The sequence below is a fragment of the Lutjanus erythropterus genome, chromosome 18 (genome assembly GCF_056507025.1).
Source record: "Lutjanus erythropterus isolate fLutEry1 chromosome 18, fLutEry1.hap2, whole genome shotgun sequence".
Taxonomy (NCBI): domain Eukaryota; kingdom Metazoa; phylum Chordata; class Actinopteri; order Lutjaniformes; family Lutjanidae; genus Lutjanus; species Lutjanus erythropterus.
The window spans coordinates 36,524,795-36,550,126 of record NC_139334.1 but is presented as its reverse complement, the minus strand read 5'-3'; the positions used below and the strand labels follow the sequence as shown (position 1 = coordinate 36,550,126).

The 25,332-nt window shown below is 38.2% G+C and overlaps 1 protein-coding gene across 1 annotated transcript in view; it reads left to right on the top strand.

The window, feature by feature from the left end:
- LOC146311411 (protein phosphatase 1 regulatory subunit 37) overlaps positions 1–25,332 on the top strand; it is a 97,803-nt gene that overhangs the window by 13,071 nt on the left and 59,400 nt on the right. The window contains exons 2-4 of the mRNA XM_084743011.1: positions 17,330–17,430; positions 17,612–17,731; positions 21,604–21,751. Of these exons, the coding sequence (XP_084599137.1) occupies positions 17,330–17,430; positions 17,612–17,731; positions 21,604–21,751 (369 nt within the window). The remainder of the gene's footprint in view (positions 1–17,329; positions 17,431–17,611; positions 17,732–21,603; positions 21,752–25,332) is intronic.

Here is a 25,332-nt window from a genome sequence, read left to right as displayed (position 1 = left end):
CATATACGCACATATGCAGACACAGACACAGTAGACATATATACAGCACATATAAATATGAACACTTGAACACAAGCACATACACTGTGTATGTATGTGTGTATGCAAACTCTGTAGAAAATAAAGATTTCATCTCACAGATTTAGTCCATGCAGAAGGATGTTTGAGCCATGTTCCAAAACCATTGTCACTTTTGTGTCTGAAGCAACGAGTAATTCATCAGTTGTCAAAATTTCTCTGATTCCAGCTTCTTAAATGTGAATATTTTTCTTGACTCTTCAGTGACAGTACATGGAACATCTTAAGGTTCTGGACAAAGCAAGACAATTAATGGGCCATACAACTGATGGGCAGATTAATTGACATTGAAAATAATTGTTAGTTGCAGCCCTACTGCTGTGTAAAGTTTCACCAGTCATGGCCAACAACTTCATTCATTATATATACAAAATATGAAAATGGATATACCATGTAAACAAAGCATGATGGGATAACTAAGCATTAGTCATTTGACAAAAGTTTCATTTTAAAATGACATATGTTATATTATTATTTATTATTCCTATAAATAAATTATTGCAGATAAATACTGGTTAGGATCTGATTTGACAGATTGTGTTAAAGCACTTCATTTGAATTCTCAGGCAAAATGTTCTATAAAAGCTAAAGTATGTTTATGAAGTTTTTGATGAACTTTTTGAAGAGTGTTGTTTTTCTCTTTGCAGAAATCCCTTTTTTTCATGAAGAGACAACAAAAATCACTTTCATAGGAATGAGTTTTTATCCAGGCTCAGTTAAAACTTGCATGTTAGCTCTCTTATTGTGTTGTACTCTTTTCCTTTACAAATCCAAGCAAATAAATGATCTCACCAGAGTTTAGGTCACATACATCAGTTTGTGTGGAGTTAAACAGATGGATTGACCCAGTGTTCCTTCTTCTATATTGTGCTGATGCTGATTTATTGATTGATTTTTGAGTAGCATGATATGATTAAAAACAAATCAAATTATGATTTTCAAAATGATCCATGATCAGTGGAAATGATCATTTTTGCATCTCCATATTCATTCTCACTGGAAAAAAAAACAATTAAAATCCTGATGATGTGACATACAAGATTTGTAGGTCAGGACATCTCTGCAGCTCTACACTACTTCATCATGATGCTTAATGTTTGTCACATATTTTACCTTTAGCAAAAAACTGCAGCTTCTGTGATTTGGATATTTCACTTAGTATTTCAATTAATTGTGCAGTCCTAATTGATTTATTTTGGTTTACAGAGAAACTAATGTTGTTTGTAGGTTTTAAGTATTTTAAGTAAAGTATTTTCCAACCCTCCAAACACAAAAGGATTGTAAATGAAGCACGCTCAGACTATGAGTTTGTATTCTTCCCATGATGTTTGGAGAATAAGCTCGGAATTAGTTGCATGTTGGCAAATCTTCTAATGAATAGCTTAGTGGTTGTTTCCCTTGCAGATTATTCAGTTGAGTGGACTGAAGAGAAATCAATTACCACAACTTAACTTTCATTATTTATCCCACAGCTAAGGGAAAAAAATGGCCTTACATGACAATATGCCTCTCTTAAATTCATGGGGTCAGATTCAATACCCACAAATGTTATTTTCCCGAGATAAATCCCTCTGAGGAGGGGGGAGGAAGGGGCGAAAAGACAAGAGAAAATCTGTTTTTACAGACCACCGCTGCTTTCTCAGCTCTTTTGATTAGCATTAATGTTGCACTGCGGAAGTCTGCCGGCACAACTGTTATGGCTCCTTCCACACACACACACACACACACACACACACACACATAGACAGAAAGCTATATCTCTCCCTGCCTGCCTAATTCTAAAGGGAACATTTTTTTCTTTTAAATTAAATGCATGCTGATTGTTATTGCACCCCCCTCGTGTGGAATAGTCTGCAGCGAGGTAAATGTCACTAAGTAAGTGCCACACTTTTTTCCTCGCTGGTTGTTAGCAGCCTTTGCATGCAAAATAAAAGCAGAGAGAGGAGAAGGAGGAGGTGGAGGAGTGTTCCTGCGTGCGTCTGAATGCGAGCGCTTATCAGGAAACAGCAGGGGGACCGGACATATGTCGCTCCTCTCATTACAGGCCGAGACGGCGATAACGGGGCGGTTAGTGGCGCATTTGAAATGCCGTACAGTGGCAGCCGCCGCGATCACACGGAAAAAAGAGAAGCGGGGAGTATGGGTCGGGATGAGGATCACCACGGGACCCGCCGCTAACACACTTCAGTCTGTCATTCAGACGGCCTCCACACACACACACACACACACACACTGTCAGACACAACATGCTTTATTTAAAACACACTGACTCCACAGCCTTTCTATTGTAGTTTTACACGATTTTGCTTTAATGCGGTTTGGGAAACAGCATGCATAACTGAAGAAGGATAAAACCTCGTCGACGTGTAAAAGAGTCTATTTTACATTCTCTGCCTCTAATTGAATTTGGAGCAGTTGCAGTTAAACTGAATGGCATGTGTGATGCACTATTGGTGGTGCACTATTAGGCTGAATTGAATTTGCACGGTTGGGTGGTCGCACAAGTAATATGAGTGCTTTTGTAAGTAGGATAATATTACAGGCCTGGACTCACTGAGGGTTCACACAGGGGAGACACTCCGTCACCAAAATGACCAAATGTTGCAAAAAACCAATCAACACATAAAGAATCTCTGTCAAGCTCATGCATATGTAAACAATATGTTAATCATGTAATTTCCTCACATTTTACTTGTTTGTTTCTACATTGTCCCTCTTTAACTCATAACTCCCCCAAATGACAAATCCACTGAGGGTTGGTTCACCCACATTATGAAAAAACAGAAACATCACGTTAAGTGCAGTGGTTCACAACCTTTTTTCCTTGGACCCACCCCTTATGTGAGAAGAGCTGAGCCCCCCTCAGCCCACACACTCACCAGTAGAACAAGCAATATTAATTCTAAAACTCAACCGTCAAAAATGAACATCAGTTATGATTGTTTCCGTTTTTAGAACCTTTAAATATGGTGTCTCTTTTCTAGTATAAGCTTAACAGTTTTTCTTTTAACAACCCAATAGAGTCAGCTGCCAGAAGGTGCTGGGGGGCCTCAGCAAACTGGGGGTAAAATGAAGGGAAATGCTTAAAACATGAATAAATGAAATCGAATTGTGACCAGAGCTGCACAACTACTCACAACAGCAATAAAATCACAAAATGGCCAAGCGCAGAACTAGAACCAAATCGCAATTTTTTGAAAAAGGAAAATTGTGAAAACAGCATTATAATGAGGTAATGTAGAGCTACAGAGATGACCTGACCTAAACATCTTGTTCCCCAGATTGTTTGGTTCAGACCTCAATAAATATCACATCATCACAATTTTAATAGTTTTTTCACTGAACATGCAAAATGATAACTTCCACTAATCGTATCATATCTTGCAAATCACAATTTCAGTCAATTTTTTTTTTAACAAATCCTGCATCCCTATTATTATGTGTATCATAAAATATAGTTTCAATAATAATTTGATATCTGTATTTTTACTTTTGGCTTGGTATTGTAAATAGTTTTTTAAAGACAAAGGGGGGCCACAGCGGCAGGTTAATGCTACTGGGGGCCTCTGTGAACCCCTGGGCTAATACATACTCAGTTGTACCACCAAGGTCATGGAGGCATGGTCTGCTCTGTAGCCTATTATTTCTCAGTTCCGACAAAAGAAATATATCTTTTTGATTAGTTTTATATACAGACTTTTGCATGAAGTTATTGTTGTTATTTAAGTTAACATTTGCAAATATAATTTTTGGCAGCCCCAGCAAAGACAAAGCATTGCGGACCCCCAGTGACTTGCCGCGTCCCCGAGGGGGACCTGGACCCTAGGTTGGCAACCAGTGCTCTAGTGGAGTGTAGCCATACAGTCAGTTTTGGTTTTATTTGCTGAATTTTTCAGATGTGTCTGAGTGTTTTTGCTCACACACCTCAGTGTTTCTAAGAAGTTAACATTCTACATCTGTACACACATTTAAAGTTCCCTCTTGTCAAGGGAACATTATGTGTGACCTAAGGGATTAGTAGGCATGGGATCACCGGTCCCACAGTGTAATATCATTATACTTCACAATATGATTATATTTGTAATAACATATAATGTGATATACTACGTTTGATATATATCTAATATCTGATATATGTAAGGAGTTAAAGTTGTCAGTCTGTTCATCTCTATTCAAACATTTCTCTTGCAACAAAACGGGATTCTTGACAGGCAGACAGACAGACAGACAGACAGACACTGTCGTAGAAACTGCCTGTGACCTCTGCTGACCTCACTAGAAAAAACCAAAAAAACAAAAAAAAAAAAACTTCACCATCACACCATCATGGAGTTATTATTCAAGTCCCAAAAAGTTTCATTTGCATTTGCAATCTTAATAATTTAGAGATCGATACCTGGTGTCTGTGTATAGATACAATTTTAAATCCCCTCCCGTAGTAAGTAGGTCACATATTTCTTTTCGTGATAAATAAGGAAAAACAACTGTCCAACTTGTCCTCTAGATGCAGACAGAACTGAAGTGCAGTGAATGTCTGAGAGGAACTTGTGAAATGTTTACAGTAAGGGATGCTTGTTGAAAGGTATTTATCTGAAATGAGCAGCATTTTAGGATCAAAACAGTGAATACTTTCTGTTCATCTTAGAAACATGAGACAGAGAAGTAAAAGGCAGCATGTAAAGGAAAGATGTCATGTGAAGATTCAAGAGCACTAATTCTACTGAGACCTACATTAAGGTCCAGATTCACAAAGAATGTGTTGCCAGATCTGTCTTTGTGTTTGTGTTTTAAAGCTTCAGCTCAGTGCACAGAGTTTGGGTCTTATCTGCTAATAAAGCTGCTACTTCTATTTTAAGACCAAGCCTTTGCTTTTAAAAAGGGAAAGGCAGGGCATCAAATTAAAAAAATATGTCCAGGTCACAAGTCCAAATTCTTCCAGTGTGATCACAGACCCATAAGAATGTACATGTATGATAGAGTATTAGGACCAGGCACGAGAAAACTGCTGTTTTGACTTTATCCTCTACATTTCAGTTTTACTCTCTACATTTCAACTTTTTTCTCTAACTTTTAGCTCGATCCTCAGCTTTATTCTCAACATTTCAGCTTTATTTTCAACATTGTTCTGAACATTTTGACTTTATTTGCTAAATGCTACTCCTCCTCTTATTTTATTTTAAATGGAATGAAATAATTTCATCTTTATTCTCTACATTTCATCTTTATTCTCTACATTTCAGCTACATTGTCAACATTATCCTAGACATTTTAGCTACATTCTCTTCATTTTTCTCTCCAAATACAAAATAAGAATAATTCTTCCACCTCTCATTTTTTTCTTTTATTTAAATTTAGCATTTTGAGAATAAAGTTGAAATGATATTTCAAGTTGAAATGATATTTCAACTTTTTCTGATAACATTTCAACTATATTCTCAACATTATTCCCTACATTTTTATTTCATTCCCAACATTCTGACTTTATTCTCAACATTTTGACTTTATTCTCCAATGGCATTTTTTTTTCCTTCTGTCATTGTTTCCTGTTATGATGAATTTATGTTTTTCGTATGCTATATTCGGTCTGAAAATACAGAAATCGGCCTGTCAACATCAAGTTTTTGTGTGTACAATGTAACTTCTCCCATGTTGCTAAACCCCAGTGACATGACCTCAGTGTATTGGGTTGTAGCTACCATGTCTGTATATATGTGGATAACTTTAAGTTCTTGTCTGCAACCTATGCATTCTAATTTATGTAGCCTTTTCTTAGATGGGATGTAATTAGATCATTATTTTGTGTAAGCTCTTTAATTTCTGTTTTTAGTCTTATTCTAATTGATTTTATCTTGAAATGATCAAATGTTTGTGCCAATGAACACACCCTGGTGACGCAAGAATCCCAGGATCCCTGAACACATCAGACTGTAAACACTGTGAAAAGATGGCCTATTTTAGCATCATCAGCCACATTCAGAAACGTTACAGAAAGTGTACATTTCTGATGGTGGCCAGCTATGTATTATAGACTTGTTTGTAAGAAAATACTGTCATAAATAATTCTGATAAGCAGTGTGTGTCGAGCTGAAAGTGGATGCTGCTCCCTGTGTGTGTGTTTTTCCTCTCTCCTTCCCTCCAGAATGAGCTGATAGAATCACACAGTGAGAAACTTGCAGAACTAAATTTAAAATTCAGCAGAGAGTTAAATGTATAACACACCCAAACACACTGCTAAAGCTGTACGACACCACGTTCACACACTCTGAAACACATGCACACACACACTTCCAACCAAGCATTCACCACTCAGCCTTGAATGTGTACATTATTTTTGACATCAACCATTTAAGGGGAGAGTATATTTTACACAAAGTGGCATTAATTAAGTCGCTAAATGCACGCTATCATATATTTCAAAAGCATTGCGCATGAACAAAGGCGGTGACAGAGGGAAATACTGTGAAAGTCAATTAGAATTTTATGTACGTTTTTAGATCTCTCTTTTTTAAATGATAAATGAAGTTACTAATTTTGTCTGTGCTCTTTCTAGACACTGCAGCTTTAATTGCTAATTGTTAACAGCGAACGAATACATTTGCATATTAATTAGCTCCCAATTTACATTTTTAATTTGCTGCCTTCAAAGGGTGTGAGATAAAAGGTCGTGTTATTTTAAATAATTTATCCTTTATTGTAGAAAAGATGCTGAAAGGAAAATGTGGGGGTGATTTTTAACCCCTAAGAGCTGTGAAAATGCATGGTAAAAATACATACAAATCTATATTTATTTATATTTTTGTCAGTTAATTAAATGGGCTAAGGAGGAAAATAGTGCAGTCAAACAGTTTTTAATACAAAGGCAGCAGAGAGGCAGAGCAGCTCTGGACGGTTGACTGAAGAATAGTGAATGCACCAGAGATGACTTCTGTGGAAGTCAAGTTTGGAAACCAGATCCCCCCTCTCTCTGTCTTTTCCTGCTGCTGCCTGTGTGTGTGTGTGTGTGTGTGTGTGTGAGGGAGGGAATGCTTTTCTTTTTATCACTCCATTTTGTCCTCTCTCCCTCCTGACACATCAATTGATTTGGCAGCCGACGCCTTCGGTTTCCGTCTTTCACCATGAGGCAGCGGCGAGCGGAGAGGGAACGAACAAGTTCAGAAATTCATTAAGATGAAAAACAGCCGCCACTGTATTTCTGTGAGGAGGAGGAAGTGCTGCGTGTGTGTTTCTCTCTCTTTCTCTACGTCTGTGTGTGTGTGTGTGTGTGTGTGTATTTGGGAGTGTGATATGGGTAGCCAGCCAGTTGCTTGCACATTCTTACTGAGCGTTGCTCATTGGCACGGTGCCACAAACAAACCGGTTTCACAAGCAGTCGCCAGCCGGACGCCAGCACACACTGACACTTTTTTTTTCTTTTTTGTTGCTGTTGTGACAGACCAAACAAAAATTCAGAGGTGACAGAAATCAGCACAAAGTCACAAAGAGAGATGGATGGAGAAAGCTGGACACAAGCGCCCAAAACAACTTTTCTTATTCTTGTGCTGGAAGCCAAAAATAATCCCACCAACATGGCTACCTGCAGACCCCACAGGTTTACTCTTTGTAACATTTCACAAGTGATTTATTCTGTCATTCCAGTTTTTCATGACTTCATATCATTGTTTCCTGTCTCTGCTTTTTTTAAAAAACAAAGTTAAAAGCACCCAGTTCCACCTAAGCAGTTTTAGTAGTTTATTGAGTTCATGTTTGCCGTGGGTCCTCAGGAAGGGCTGCAGTAATGAATCATTTAATTATTAAATTAATTAGCAACTATTTTGATAATCGATTAATCTGCTTTGGTCATTGTCAAGAAGAAAATGTCAAGAAAATGTCCAAACTCTCTGATTTCAGCTCCTTAAATATGAATATTTTCTGGTTTCTTTACTCCTCTCTGACAGTAAACTGAAGATCTTTGGCTTGTGGGGAAAAAAAGACATTTGAGGACGTCATCTTGGGCTTTGGGAAACACTGATTGATGTTTTTCACCATTTTCTGACATTTTATGGATTGAACAACTAATCGATTGATCCAGAAAATAGCTGACAGATTAATAAATGATGAAAATAATTGTTAGTTGCAGCCCTGCTGTCAGGGGGTCGGAGCTCTCTGTCACACAGTTGCAGCACACACAGATTTCCTCGTGTGCTCTGTCAACAACAATAAAATATTTTCATTTTACACAGTATGCAAATAACTAAAACTTTCCAAAAATAATAATTATCATTTTTTTTTTCCTCAGATGGCTTTAATTGCTAATAATCACTAATCACTAATCATTTTTTGAGAAGAAACATTTTTCTATGATGGTTATTTCTTGTAGTAGTTTATTCTCCTTGTATTTTAAATATGCTGGTCGGATAAGGGTTAAGGCTCCGCCCACCCTGGTTGAGAAAAATAAATAAATTGATTAATAAACAAGATTCCTTAAAAAAGACACTAGTGATGCCGAAGCCACTTGGATCACATTTAGTGATATTTTAATTTCTACAAATTGTAATAACTGATGACATGTTTATGATGAGTCAAACAAGGAGCTGGAGAGGGTGTGATGTTGTATTTTGGGTGGGAAGCAGAGCCGGCTGGATCTGACTATTAACAGCTTTAAATCAGGAAAAACATACACACATCTGTAGGAATCTATAAATAAGAATAGTTGATAATTTATTTTCATACTGTATATATTCCAAAACTGATTTATGATTGTTATTTGTTGATGGAGATATAAAATGATGAGTCTGGTCAGTGCTCTTGCTCTAACACTCAGGTGTAAGAATGAATGCAGGTACATTTTCTGCTCTAAAGGGGTTAAAGGAACCTGATGGTCTTTTCCTGCTGACAGTGAGCACAGTGACAGTGAGGGAGAACAAACCCACCAATCAGGTTTCAGAGGTAGAACTGTAGTTTTCAGCAGTCTGGAGTCAACACACACAATATAATGCAATCTATAAAAATATTTGTCACGTGTAGCGAGGAAGTAAAGAAAAGGAGGGAACGGCACAGATATATCGCATTTCTTAATCAAAGTCAGAGAGCAGAAAAATAGATGTACATCTCTGTTTCAGGGTTCAAAAGAAGTTTTAAAGGTTATTTTATTAATTTCATTTAATTATTACATAAAGAAATGAGGGAGTATATGTATAGTAATTGCAACTTTGCATATGTTGCTTCTTTTATCCTAATAATTTTGAATAAATTTGTGTTTGGCACATTTATGGCACAATTTGGGATCTTCCAAATAGAAGAGTGAAATATTAAAAAAGAAAGAACAAAATTAATGTACTTGACAAATCAAATAAAAATATATAATGATGATTAAAACATGCCCAGGAATCACTGTAAATTGTTGCACTTTGGGGATCAAATCAAAAGTAACAATTAGGCCTAATGACAGTGAGGTGAACTTTGAGCTGTCTGAGCTCACAGCTTTATTCATATATATAGCGCACACACACACACACACACACACACACTGCACATATACACACATTCTCGCTCAGTGTATAAGTGTGTAAATGTGCATGTAGACACATTTGTGCATGTGTGTGTGTGTGTGTGTGTGTGTGTGTGTGTGTGTGTGTGTGTTTCAGTTAAGATGATTACGGGGGGAAATTCAACCACCTCTACCAATTACACACCAGCCTCTTGTATACATAAACAGTGCAATTTATGTCCCATTGATCTGTCTAATTCTTTCAACAGGAGCACATTATGGCCGCTGGTTTTTTTTTGTGTGTCTCCCGCCTTGCTCTCCTCTCTGTAGCACGAGAGCCGAGCGAGGAAAGCCTTCCAAGTCCTTTTGTACTCCCCGCGTCCCTTTGAACAATGAATCATATTTAGCTACGAGAGACGAAACAAGGCGCTGCTCGCAAATAAGGCGGCAATTCAGTGAGCCAGCCAAGATGAGTCTGTGCAGGGGAGGCAGTTAGAGAGCCGGGGTTTGACTGACACCAAGGGGGTGACGAGGCTGAAGGCTTTTTGGAACCCTCAGCAGAATTGGGCACCCCCCACCCTATTTTTTTCTTCTTTTTTTTGGTGGGGGTTCGGGGTGGGGGGTGTTGATAAAAAACAACAAAAAGTACAGAAGAGAATTAGGACAGCATGTGAAGAATTCTGAAATTAAAATCAGAATTGTGACTGTATCTTTAGAATTCTGTCTTTAAACTCAATAGGATCCTGACTTTAGTCTCATATTTCTGAGTTTAAAGTTAGATTCTCACTTTATTCTTGGAAACCTGATATTATTTTCAGAATTATGCTTTATATTAAGAATCTGGTCTTTAAACTCAGAATTCTGACTTTATTCTCAGAATTCTGACTTTAAACTCAAAAGAACATTGACTTAAGTCTCAAATTTCTGACATTAAACTATTTAAACTTGTAATATTATTATCAGAATTCTGACTTTATATTCAGAATTCTGACATCAAACTCTGAATTCAGTTTTTATTCTCTTAATTCTGACATTATGCTTGGAATACCAACCATATTTTGGGAATTCTGATGTTGTTCTCAGAATTATGATGTCAAATTCAGAAGAATCCTGACTTAATTCTGATATTTCTGTCTTTAAAATCAGAATTCTGAGTTTATTCTGTGAATTCTGTCTTTATATTCAGGATTTAGACTTTAAACTCAAAATTTGGATTTTATTCTCAGAATTCTAAATTTAAGCTCAGAATTCTAACTTTATTCTCTTTAAAATGGTCAGATTTTAAACTAAGAAGTCAGAATTTTGAAAATAAAATCATAATTCTGAGTTTAAATCAACTCAAATACATATTTCACATATGGCACTAATTCCCTTATGTCAAAAAGATACTGTAAATTTAACATAATATAATGAAGTGGTATTAAAAGCTAGTAGCCCTTGAAATGTGGTGTACAAACAAGTGATACAACAAACATAACGTTAAATGGTTGTGTCAACGACAATCAGAGTTCAGGTTTGTGGGGGGAAGAAATCATTACTGGTTATCATTTTATTGTGTCATTATTTTCCAAACTCAGCTCTTGTGCTTGAGCCTGGCGGTGGGTGTGGTTTGATCAGATCTGTCTGACAGCATCCTGGCAACAGAAGCAAAAAACATCACAACACACACTCATCACATTCTGATTGAAACAACGTTAAATCCTGATTAGTGCACAGAAATATATGACAACACCTTTTTCCAGCTGAGCCCCGCCCACTTCAAACCAGAGAGGAAATCAAGTCAAAAACACAAACACAGATATATCTCATATCAGAACGCATCAGTCACAGTATGAAGCTGATTGAGCCTTTAAACAACCTCAATATATTCTTCCAGACAAAACAATTATTATTGAAAACTTGCATTTTAATTATAAATGTGTAAAATACTACAATTTAAACCATTCAAATAAAATAAATAAACTCAAAAACTGAAACTATATGTTTGTTACAGCTTTCGTGTGAAAAATACAAATGACTAGAGGAACCAGAGAGAGACAAACCACATATTTTAATTTGCTCACTTTGGGGGCCCCCTGGTGGTCCCTAATTGATGATTCCACTAACTGATATTTTAAATGAATATTCACTTTTCATGCTAAACATCCAATTACCTCCCAGAGCTGCGTTCTTACAGAAGAATGCTTTGAAAGATTTGATCACAGACTGGTGATGTTCTCTCAGGGCAGCAGCTGCTGACCTCAGCCTGCCCTGATCAATGATCCACTACGTTTCAGATACATGACGGTCTTTAAATGTCCACACCTGTACTCGTGTCATGTCAGAGAATCTCACCCTACCATCATCTATAAAAGGAAGCCTTAAACAAATATATCCCAGCTCTCTTTCCTTGTTTTGCTTGTCAGTAAAAAAAAAAAAAAAAATCTGTGTTTTCCACCATCCGCACAAATCTGCCACCTCCGGTGATTGATGCAGTCAAATTAGATGTATGTGGAACACTGGCTCTGGCAAATGAACACATCAACTGATGACCAGCTGTTTCTAATTATTATACACTGGTTAATTAGGACGCCGTGTCACCATCAACGACGGCGGTAAACTGTGTGAAATTCATAATTCATGCTCTGGCGTCCAATAAGCCTCCCTGATGAAACCGGTACAGTGTGGCATGGATGGAGAGGCCGTGCGGAAAGAGACTGGGGAGGGTGGATGGTGCACTGCTGTTGCCAAATATCTGTGTGTGTGTGTGTGTGTGTGTGTGTGTGTGTGTGTGTGTGTGTGTGTGCGCGTGTGTGTGTTCGCGCCTTTCCCTCACACCTCCTGCTTCTACCCCTCTCTCTGTCTCTCTCTCAGCAGGGTGTGTGTGTAGGTGGCAGTGTGAAATGTCTGGATCTTAAAGGTAAGCTTCGCTCCCTCATTATTAAATATGATTGAGGACTTTATGTGACTTTCATGATACACTGAATGTTTCTCTCATGTTTAACATATTCAGTCAAAGTGTAATTATCATAGAAATAATATAATAACAGACCTGAGGTGTCCTGAAAAAATATTTTCATAAAAATGTCGCAACTTTTGCACAAAGAAGAAAAAAACTCTTTCATGATAAACTGACATCAGTAAATAACAAAGCTCTCAGTGTGATAGTTTTGATCCTGTATCTTAATATACTTCACACACACACACAAACACAGTGTGTTGATTTATTGAAATGATCTTGCTAAACAAAAAGAGTCAGTTCTATGTACTGAACAAAAACACAATGAACTGACCGACACTGGAAGTTTTTGGCTGATTCCAGTATTAAGGAGGAAAAAGAATCTGATCTGCACATATCTGTCAATATCCTTTATTTTTCAAGAGTGTCAGAAAATATTGATAATATTAAGTATCAGGATGTTATCTTTCGTGATACTGTATTGATTCTTAAATGGTATATGCAAAGATACACAGTAACTGTTAATTTTGTGTTGTGTGTAAACCCTGCCTGCTAAACAGCAGTGTTGATATCTATCCTCCCTGTTCAGATTGTATAAAAAAACATCTTTTTGTAACTTATATTTCTTGAACTTAAATTTAATTTGTATGGTGGTGTGTTATTCCTAAACTTAAATAAAAAAAATACAATATATACAATATATCACCTTGCTTACAGTATCACAATATATTGAATCATAACCCCTGTATTGTGATACATATTGTATCCCCTGATTCTTGCCGATACACAGTTCTGTTATTTATACATATACAGTCCCGAATGACATCAGGGCACTGAAACAGTAAACTTTCACTGGTATGTTTAATAATTAATAATAACTTTAAGTAAAAAAAGAAGCAATGTAAATTAAGAAAAATTATTAAATGCACAGAAAATGCTGCTTGTTCAGCTAAAAACAAAAAATACAATCTGCATTATGTTCTGTAAAAAAAATACCAGACACAAACACACAACTCTGTGGTGGGATTATTCCATTTATTTCTGACGTAGTTTCAAAGTTTTCAATAATTTTCCAGCAATTTGTCAATATATGAAACAACATAGAATACAGTAGATCCCTTATAAGAAAATAACATCAACAAAGAGTGACTCAGTCATGACTGTAGATCTCATGCTTATTCTGACTTCGATCCTGTATTCATCTCAACCCTGAATCCTGATCTGATACAATCACACGTATACACAAGATACAACATGATCTATACATAAACAAGATCGAATATGATGGTTTGATCAAGGCTCTGTCCAGTGCATACCTTAATCCAAGAAGGAAAAATTTAAAAGAAAGAGAAAGGAAAAGGGAAGACCAAAAATAAAGATAAAGCATAAGATTACACATGGACATCCAAGTACACAAAGTAATTAAATAAAATTAGAACAACTATTATTGAGCAGTTTACAAAGATAATCCGTAAGGATTTTAGAGATAAAACCAAACCTTTAACAGCATTCTTAAACCCTGAATTTATTTATTTATAACCATTTTCCTAACTCATATCTGATACCAGTTCAAATACAAACCTTCAACACAAATTCTAGATTTGATCAGTCAGAACTTAATATGAATCTTGACTTTAGATCTAAACACTGCACCTGACTGTAATCTTTACATTAAACTGTTCCTAATCCTCATTCAGATTTGTACCAGTGAGCACTGGACACTGTGTCCTCACTTTGGATGTCTTCAAACTCTTCCAGTTCTCACTAGTATGGAAGTACAGCAGCAGACACATCTGCATCCAGCAGCAGTGTAAAGTTGTGTGTGACGCCATGATGGGCGTCACTGTCGTCACGCACTGATGACATCTGACTGCGGGTGTCGCTGCCTTATTATCTTGCCGACGCAGGGCGGATTATAAAAATGGGATTTCAGATGGCTCTCCCTTCCACCCCACACGCCCTCTGCCATCGCTCAGTGAAATGATTATTGTTAAAACAGAGGGAAAAAAATCATTTTGGAAATAATTATGATAGTAATTATCATTCCCCCTTCTTGGCTGGGGAGATAAGAATTAACCCAGGAGAGAGAGAGGGAGAGATTGAGTCTTAAAAGTCACATGAATTTGTTTGATCAGTCACAGTTTGATCTGGAGTGTGACTCCTGATCAGGGCTGGGGAGCAACAGTAATCAGATTACCAAATCTGTACTGTAATTTCTCAGATGCATTAACAAACACATATCAAATGTAATATTGCTGTATGGGATATGAAGAAGCAAAACCTCACAGTAATCAGATTACAAACTGGGAACAGTGATCCCATATAATCACTCCTGAAAACATAATAATCACTTAAAAACAATAGGATTAGTGGTTGGATTACTCAAATAAAATCAAAATGCGGAGAGAATAAAGAGAAACAGAAAAGGTTAATTTCACATATATCTTTACAGATGGCAGATGGAAGTTAAAAAGTGAAACTCACACTCTTCAGATTGTGGCAGAGTGACTAAAAGTAAAAGTTACAGAACTTTATTCATCCCAAAGGACATTTATCACCCAAGATACTCTGCATACCTCATAAAATGAATATATACATAGTATGAATATAATTATAAGTACACGGGCTATAACAGTGAAATTCAAGTTTTGGTAGGTACATCAAATTTAGGGTCATGACCTTATTCCTGGTAGCAGAGAAAACCATGCATGCAGAGAATAACAATTTTGTCATTAATGAAAAAAATTAAAAAAAATAATTATATTACATTAGCTTTATTTTTACTTTAAAAACTCGCCCCAAAATGAAAACTGCATTTTTCCTCTTACCTGTAGTGCAGTTTATCCATCTGAATATTTTTGATGTGAGATGCAAAGTTTTGGAGATATCAGCTATGGAGATGTCTGCATTCACACTCACACACTTGTGGTGCTCAAAGCACCAAATAAAAAAAGAAGAAAAAAAGAAAAATTGAAAGAAATCATTACGCACTTACTCATGATAATCCACACACCTTGTTCAAGCAGTTTCATGTACGAACTACACTCACCAACTATTTTAACCTTTATTTATTCAGGGTAGGTTCACTGAGAGTGAGGCTCTCCTTTGCAGGAACACCCTGATCACACTTAGAAGCTGCCCAGTACAACCACAGTCTTATCTGCCAACCACTGAGGGTTGGAGTTAAGTGCCTTGCCCAAGGTTACCTCAGTAATGAAGGAGGGGCAAGTGCTGTCTTTCACTTTCCCCACCCAGATTTATCCTTCCAGTGAGGGGATTGAATCGGCGACCTCGCTTCTCTAACCTTTAGGCCTCCATCTACTATATCACCACACAGGAGGAAGTGTGCATCTACTCATGGACGAAAAGGCTCATGCTTGTGACACCGTGGGATGTAAACAGTAATGGCAGCTGAGCTGTAACCTCTCGTCCATGAGTAGATGCACACTTCCTTCTGTGGGATAAAATGGTTGGATATAGTTCAGTTGATAGAAAATAGTTCCTTCACAAAACTGCTGTCAACAAGGTAAACAATCCAGAGAAAGTGACTTACCAAAGTGAATGTCCTAAAGTCATATCCTTATACTTCTAATATATCAATACGAGTCAAATAAAATATACATGCACACTACAATAAAACAGAGTAGAACAGAAGGGAAAGTAGAAAACATTAAATTAAGGGGGGTACAAGGTACAAAAAAGTATGCATTAATAAATGTGCAGGATACCAAATTAAAAAGTGCAGCACTGTTTTTATTTTACATATGTTACAAATTACAAAGGTAGAAATGTAAAGTTCAAATGAAAAATGAATAAAAGAAACATGAAGAGTACAAACAAAGTGTCCAAACAGGTGCATGACAAGCAAGCAGGAAATAGCATAAAAACAGTAGAGAAAGTAAAGGTAGTGGTAATGATAGTAATCCTGTGTCAGTGTAGTAGAGGAGGGGCTGTAGCTTTAAGTAAAAAAAACAAAAAACAATTGCAAGTAAAAGTCCTGCATTTAAAATCTTAAAGTATCCTATAAAAATACAGTCTGTAGGGAAATATAGTCAAGTATACTCTCTGTATCAGTGTATGTAGAGTAAGTATGATATCAAAAATCAAAATACACATCATGCTGAACAGTGCATGACAATGTTATTGTATATTAGTCTCATTATTATTGCTGATAAATAAACAACATTTTAATGTTCACTACTTTCAACACTGTTGGGTCCATCAATAATCAATACTAATTCTTCATATTTTACAATATTTAATAAATGTTTTCTATTAGAACAGATAAAGTAGTATCAAATGAAACTGCACTAGACTAGAACTACACTAAGTAAATGTATATATATATATGTATATATATATATATATATATATATATATATATATATATATATATATATGTATATATATATAGTATAGAGTTAAATGGTTGATTCCATACTCAATATGCAGTTGGAAATAAAGTGATTAGAGTGGATTTAGAGGTTTTGTAAGTTCACTGCACATTATTTTATTGATTACTATGCTGTGCAGGCAGTCAGTAATCAATGGACACTCCAGCATTCACATCTTAGAAGTCCAATCATGAAAAAGTGCGTCTTGTTTCTTCTAGCTGGAGCTGTCATCATTATTTCTCTTTCTGATTGTCTCTGCCTCAGAACTTTATTAAAAGAAAACATACACACGCTCACAGATAAACTTTGCCTATAAAGGAAGCTGTTTTGTCATGATTTTTGCTGAAATGTTCATTTCAGAGAAAGGATAAAGCACATTTAGAGCCGTGCAATTTTGCCTGTTAGCAAACAGCCTCCCAATTATCTTGCGTTTGATTGCTTGCCTCTATCAAGGTGAGCGATTAGACCAGCGCTCCTGTGAAGCTCTGGAAGTCGTCCTGAAATCGCTGCACTTTGATTTCATCAATCTGCAGGCAGCCCAACTGGAAGAAAATGTGAGTTTTATGAGCAAAACTTATTTTCCTCATCTTCGTCTTCCAATTCCAGTACAGTTTCATATTCAGTCCTGCCCCTGTATCAGATTAGAGGCTATTTTTTTCCTTCCAAAAGAACTTCATAACATTCCTGTCAAATTTGGGGCCTTGCTTTCTTCATTTTTTCCTCCTTCTCTTGCAGGGAGCATCGTCCTTGCTGGATATGATTTTGTACTATGAATCTACAACCCATCTTGACATTTCTGACAACAGCAGTATGGGAACATCGTGTTGGAGGGCCCTTGCTCATTTGATAAAGCAGGTTGGCTGACGCAGTAGAATAGTAATCTTTTCTTGTAGGCTTTCTCCGGGGGATAATGTACATCCTGGAAAGTGAGTTTGTTGCACATTACATGGATTGAAGATGCAGGGCAGAGCAAACAGGGTGAGAAGTTCTCCCACTGCGAACACCAACATAAACACATCAACACACACGCTGCATTACTGCAGCATCACAGATAGCATTAGCAGGCATAACTGATTAGCTGTGTGGTGAGAAACAATTGGTCTGAGTCCAAATATGACTACTGGTTTGCTTTCTTGTCTGTGGGATCAAAGAGGGAAAACAATGTAAGGACTCTGAGCATGACTCAGAGTTAAGATTATTTGGTCAAAAATGTAAGGACTCTCTCTGCATCAGCCGTCATGGAGCTCTTGAAATTGACTTAGTTTTAAACAGTTTCTCACTTCACTGCTTTGATATCTTCAGTCTCGTGGCATCGTAATCCAATGCTTTTAAAGAGAACTGACATTTGTTTTGACAAATTAACAAAATCGACATTACTTCAGGAAATTACCTCAATGTGCTGTGAGTTCACATTACAAAGATGAAATACATCTTTGGAGGGTAACACTCTCAAGTCTCACAGTCTCATGAAAAAAAATGATGGAAGGCGAGGGTAAACATTTTCCTTGCAAAGCCCTGCTCAGACCAGAGACTGGCACAATCAGAGTTCATCCACAAAATAGGTTCTACTGGAATGGTGACTTTAAGGCTCATTTATGGATCACATTCGATATGCATACATATATGGGCGGAGCCTTCTGTCTGAGTCATTAATTTCATCCGCATTTCGGCAAATTTTCTGAAAGCTTACGGATAGGGACAAAATGGAGACGTGCCACCAGTAGTCATGGGGGGCAGTGTAGCAGTTCTGACTGTTCTTCTGGGTAACTTTTGACTCGGACTGCCGTCCTCTAGTGGATGTATTGCTTAACATCCATGCTAACATAAAGGCTGCATGAAAGTATATAGGCAGTGCAAGTTACATCGTTTGAAACTGACGTATGTATGTTGTATTTTTGTACCTACAGGGGACATAAATGAGCCTTTAGGGACTACTTCCAGGGCTACAAAGAGGCGAAGTCACACCCCTTCCAGTGAACCACTATGGGACCTAACTTCAGAAAAATCTGAACTGTAGTCAACAGTGAGAGACAAATAATTTTTGGATCGCATTTGAATTTTGCCATGGATTACACATATGACATTTGTCGATTTTCAGAATAATTTTTCAAGTCAAAAAAGTCACAATTTGTTGTGAAACTGTCCAGACTGTGAAGATACCTAATCAGAAAGACTACACACCCAGAAGTCTGTAAGTGAGGTTGTGACTTTCATGACTTCCAAAAGTTAATGTTAGCCGATGAAGCTACGATGTCTGTGTGTTTTCACACTGAGATGTAGTCACACAACAGGGGTCTAACTCATTCTTTCTCATGCCAGCTGGTCCAAGGACCAGAGGATGCTGGGTGAAACACTTCAGGTAAGATAATGGTACAATGGACAGCGATATTTGTGTTGACGGTGTATATTGTACAAAATGTAGGTCAAATGTAGGTCAATGAGCATTTTCACACCTACCTCACAAACCTACCTACCATAAATGGAGACTTGACTTGTAAAGTTGTGTTTTAAATTGACAAACATCATATGTGCAATTCATGGCACAGTTCAAATGGAATCCAATAACTATTTGTGTCTCACCGTGGACTACTGTTCATATTTTTTTAGGTCCCATGGAGCACACCAGAAGGGGTGTGACTTTGCCTCTCTAATTGGTGGACTATAGCTGGCTTGAATACACCTCGTCTCACCCTGCCCTTCCAGACTTGCTCAGCTGCTAACTCTTTAGAAGTTCACAGTGTATTCAAGAGACGCCTGTCTCAGTCTGTAAAGCACGCCTCTGTTGAGGAGTCAGTCACACTGATTAGGGTTATATAAAACATGGATGTGCAACAAAGCTGATATTGCTACATTTTTACCCCTGTTTTGAACTCTCCAGCTCTCTGTTGCCTTAAAGGACTAGTGTGTAGGATTTAGTGGGATCCCAGTCGATCAGTGAGGATGTAGATTGCAACCAGTTGAGTACACCTCGTCTCAGCCTTCCCTTCCAAGTGTGTAAGAGAACCGACAGTGGCAGCAAAACTCAAGAAAAAGCCGTTTGGTAGGGTGATGTTAATGAAAGGAAACAAAAACGAAAAATGATTCTCATTTTCAGGTGATTATACATGAATGAAAACATACTTATGAGCATTATATTCTATTTCTGCCATGTTCTGCCAATAGATCCCCCTAAATCTTACACACTGGACTTTCAAAGATCAGCACTGTTCAGATAGTTTGGTCAACCAAAAGGCTGAAATCATGGTGAAAAATTTGCACAGATTTATGTAGGTCACAGACCATAGAAGCTCCATAAAAATGAATTGAATATGTTTAGAAAGGCTGTTTTAAATGCTTGTCTGATGAGATCCTGACCATTAACTGTATATGAACATGGACACAATAACAGCTTCTCAGAAAGTGAAGCCAAAACATCTGGATGAACGCCGCCCCCTCCATGTTAGCAGATGGGACATGAGCCAAACTAAAAAATCAAAGATGGTTTCTGTCATTTTCAGTCACAACGTTTGTTCAAGTGTTCATTTTTCTCATCAGATATCTGATCCTATAAAAAGGGGGTTTCATGTCATGATTAACAGCTGACCTCACAATCGAGCTATCCAGCTGTGTGGGCGGGACTTTGGTACCGCAGCTCCAACCCCGATCACTATCACACAGACTCGTAGACTGATGATGTCACCAGCACAAGATGGCAGCGCTTCCCAGGATATTTTTGTACAGTGGGAGGCATGACTTTGGTATTTACAGTTAAGGGTCATGACCAGAGCTGCAACTATTGATTACTTTCATTCGATTAGTCCGCCATTTATTTTCCAAATTAAGTAGTTAATCATCAGTCCAAAACCCAAAGACTCTTTTTTTTACTGTCATAAATGACAAGAAGAGGAGCAAATCCTCACATTTAACAGCAAATGTTTGACTTTTGTCCTTTAGAAATGACTGAAATGGTTAATATATTATCAAAATGGTAGGCCATTAATTTTCTGTCTTCTTTAATTGATTAATCGACTGATCATTGCAGCTCTTGTCATGACTCTAATAAGCATCATCTCTCAAACTTTCATCCAAATCCTACTACAAGTTTAATTAGTTTTAGCCAACCCTGCATACCACAGATTATGTTTATATACAACTAATTTGCTTCGTCAAAATGTATTCGACAAAGCAAATTGGTAGAATAGAAAGGTATTTTGTAAAAAAACAGGGCAGGTTTTATCAGAATGACTAAATTAAATCTGCAGCATTGTTAAACTTAAAGGCATTTTTTTTGTTTCTACTTTTGGTTATTGAATTACTGTAATGTCTGTTCAGCTGCTGCCAGTACCATTCTACACATATCAGAGCTCTGTACGTATGCCACCAGCAGCACCATCCCAAACCTCCTCCCATGATGGCCCATATCTGCCCCGACCAACCCTCCACATCATCCTGCAGTATCCACCTGACCGTCCGTCCCATCACTCAGGCTTCCTCTTCTCTTCCTCCTGCTCTCTCCTCAGTGTTTGATGTCAGGGAGGACAGGCTGGCGGACGGTCCAGTGTGAGAGTGGAGCTGCTCACCACCACCTCTGTTTCGACAGGCCTGAGTGATGGTGAAGCTCTTTCTTTCACCACACATCCTCTCCTTCTTTTGTTCCTTCTCTACTTCGGGGCAGATAAGACATTCTGATGTGTCTTCAACTGTTTCTTTGTCTGTATTCATTTTATTTCTGCGTGTGTGTGTTTCAGAGTGTGCGTCTGTCCAGACTGGATGTGTGTAATGTGCCCGTGGTCGACTACCCGGCCCAGTGTCTATCTAGAGCTCTGCTGACCAGCCGGCTCACAGTGCTGCACCTTCACAACGCCCAGCTCAGTGGCATGCCACTATACACACTGGGTATGACACACACACAAAGTCATGCTACACTGAGATCATGTTTGTTATCATGTGTGTCTGCATGCATTTGTAGGTGTGTATAGGTGTGTGGTTCTGTATGTGTGTGTTTGTGTGTGTGTGTCCTGTGGCCAGCAGGACCAGATTTTGACCTGTGACCCTCTCTGTAGGTCTGGACCCGGATTAGAAGCCTAATCTCTTACCTGTCACTTTACACACTGCTGCACACATCTATGAAGGCTCTGGCAGCCAGGACACACAAACACACACACACACACTAACACACACATGCACAATACACGCTTTGGAGACACAGAGCCTCTTGAACAAAAACATAACCTGAACATTTCTAATTGTTTTCATCCTACATTTGGTCTGTACACACTCCCACACATATTAAACAGCCAACTACACACACACACACACACACACACACACACACACACACACACACACACACACACACACAAACACAGATGCTGCATATGAACACTTTCATTACCCACAAATGATTAAAAAGGTCAATAAACAAAAACAGTGAGGTCTGGGCCTCACATTGATTGGTTGATATTGTATCTCTGAGTGGTAACTGTGGCGATGCTGAGGGGCAGTGGGAGAGTGGGATACTGCTGCGGTCACATGACCCCTTCCCACATACACATACATAGTGTTTGCACCAACGTGGTTTGGTCAGAGATACTGGGATGTAAACAACGACTGAACTACATGCTGGATATTTAATTCAAGATGACTTCAGGATGTCTAAACCTGAAAAAGTTCAGTAAAAACATGTAGATGTTGCTAAAAATTACAGAGATGGACTCGGTCAGTAGGAAAGGCTGCAACATTTTGAGAAACTCAGATTAACAGGTGGTGAAGGTCTGTAGTTCCATATTGAACTTCCTTGTTTTCTGCCACACCGTGATCTTTACACTGTGGACATTTACTGAATATCTAAGACTTAAAGGATTTCAGCCTGACCTTTTACTAGAGCAACTTTTTGGATCAAATGCAGTCTGACATAAATGTATAAACAATTAAAACATCCCTCCTCAAACAATTATTTAACAGTCAACTGAAGAAATACTAGCCTCATACTGTTGACCAAAATTGACCATTTTGAGTGACATTGCTGCCTTCAAATGTTACTTATGAACTTGTATGAAGTCGGTAGACGACTCATGAACTCAGAGCTTTCAGACAGTATCTTGAACATGGTAAATGTGACCTTATTTGAACACAGCAAATCATCAAGAATCGTGGAGAGTTGAGATGTGTTGTCTATGGTCATTACCAGCAACATGGCCAACCTCTGGACTGATGCCATGAAAATACTCTAAACAAAAAACAAACAAAACAAAAACAAAAATACACTCACAACCTGGGAACACAACGCTCAGACAGCGGTTGATTACTGGTTAGTTTTAACAGACTTCAAGCGCCAGTGTGTAGGCTTTAGTGGCCTCTAGCAGTGAGCTTGCAAATTGAAAATGCCTCATCTCACTCTCCCTTTCCAAGTGTGTAGGAAGAACTACAGTGGTCATAATAGAGGAGGACCCACTCCCTCTCTACATATACAGGGGTCATTCTGAGGTATTGGAAACACCTCTCAGGTCTTTTCAGATTATACACTAATGAAAACATACTTACAAATATTAGATTCCATTTCTGCCATATTCTGACAAACTCATAAAACTTACACATTGGACCTTTAAAGTGCTGAGCTGGAAAATGATATAGGCCTAACAGTAGTAATTCTGGATTCGTTTGCTCCTCAGATGGTCTCAGGTCTTTCCTCTGACTTCACTGTGTCCTGAGATTTTCAGTCGTAATGCGCTCCAGTCCATTCCCTTAAAAAACTAAAATATGTTGTTACTTGACTTGTTATCAGGGTTAAGGCCAATAAATAACTAATCTAGGCCACTTCAAGTGACAAGTGAGACAAAGATTGATATGTAATATAAATTAATGAAAAAAATATACATACAAAAACATACTGTGGTCTGCCATGTTTCTGCAGATGTGATGTCAACAGACAACAACTCTACAAGTACCAAAATTTTTGCAGAATTTACCTGAGGGGTATTCCACAAAGAAGTAAAATCTTTTTGAGCTCAAACTCAGAAAGAAATTCTCAAATAAAAGTGCACAGAGTATTGCTAAATGTCAATAGCAACAACATATGATTTCTTTTCAGAAAATAAAATAAAAAATATATATTAAATGCAAAAATATTGTGAATAATAAAACATTGATTCAGTTCATTGAGATGCACGATGTTTGTGTGTTGGACTGCTGTGATTGGTGGAACTCATGGGACACAGCTGACTGGTCAGATTTGTGGAAAAGAAGCAGAGTTTGGACAAAAATGCAAGGTGGCACAGAAACATATGAATTAGTTGAATTTGCTTGAATTGTTGCAATTGCAACATTGCAACTTCCTGGATAGATAATTTAAAAAAAATCTAGTTTATGATTAAATGTCAAGGCAAAACAGTCCCTGTTTCTGACTTTTGGTTGGCACAAAAATCAAAACAGTGAACAGAACCTCTCATCTCGTCTCAGCTGGCAGCAGAAGAAGAACCAAATGGACGCAGTATGCTGCCCACTCTTCCCGACAACAACTTGTTCCTCCAACATTTTCAGCCATTTCCTGGATCTCTTTGATATTTTAGGGTCTCCACAACCCACCTCCTCCTCCCACACTCATCTCTCATCCCACCCCATCCTCTCTGCCTTTACCGAGCCCGCCGCCACCTCCCCTTCTTCCCTCCCAGTGGGGGGTCCCAGCTGAGGATCATTGTCTTCGATCGGAGGGGCCTCTGATTGCGGGATTGGGCGCTCGCGGTGGAGTCAACCGGATCAATCCCACCGATTCCAACATTTGGTTCCCACTGTGCCTGATGACAATGTTGGCATTCCACATGCAGCCCAACAGGCTTGATCAAATCTGCAGCATCGATCTGGATGCAAGGACAGCGAGGGCTCAGGCAGCACGGACACATGTGTGCCACAGTACAGTGCACATTACACAAATACACAAGGAATGCCCTCAACAAACAAATAAATAAACTACACCCCCCCAAAACAGCAGCAAAGATGTGATAAAGTACCATAATGAAAAGATTCTAACAATGGCCCACAGACTGACATTTTGAGGAGAGGGCATTGAAATGTGACAAGTGTTTTGTAAGGTCTGCTGTGCCGAGGAGTCCAAACTCTGCCTTCAACAATGGCTGCTTCATGTTAGAATGGTGCAGGAGTGCTACTTGATCTTTACCGCAGTAATTGCAGGAGGCGGCGATTCCTGCTGTGCTCTCGTTTTCATGCTCAAGTTCACTCGCCATCAATCAGTCTGTCGCAGTTCCAAGTTGGAGGCCCCATGTTTGGCACTCATAGGACATGTTAGTACAATGGATCATAACTAATATCACTTGAAAACAATCTATATGTCTTAATTGGGGCAGTGGGTGGGTGGTTCCTTCCAAAGTTAGTGGAACAAATTTCCGTACAAACCAGTCCTTATCACTGCTAGCTTCTTCGTTGTTTGGAGATGCATATAGCCCACGGCAGCCTCATCTGGT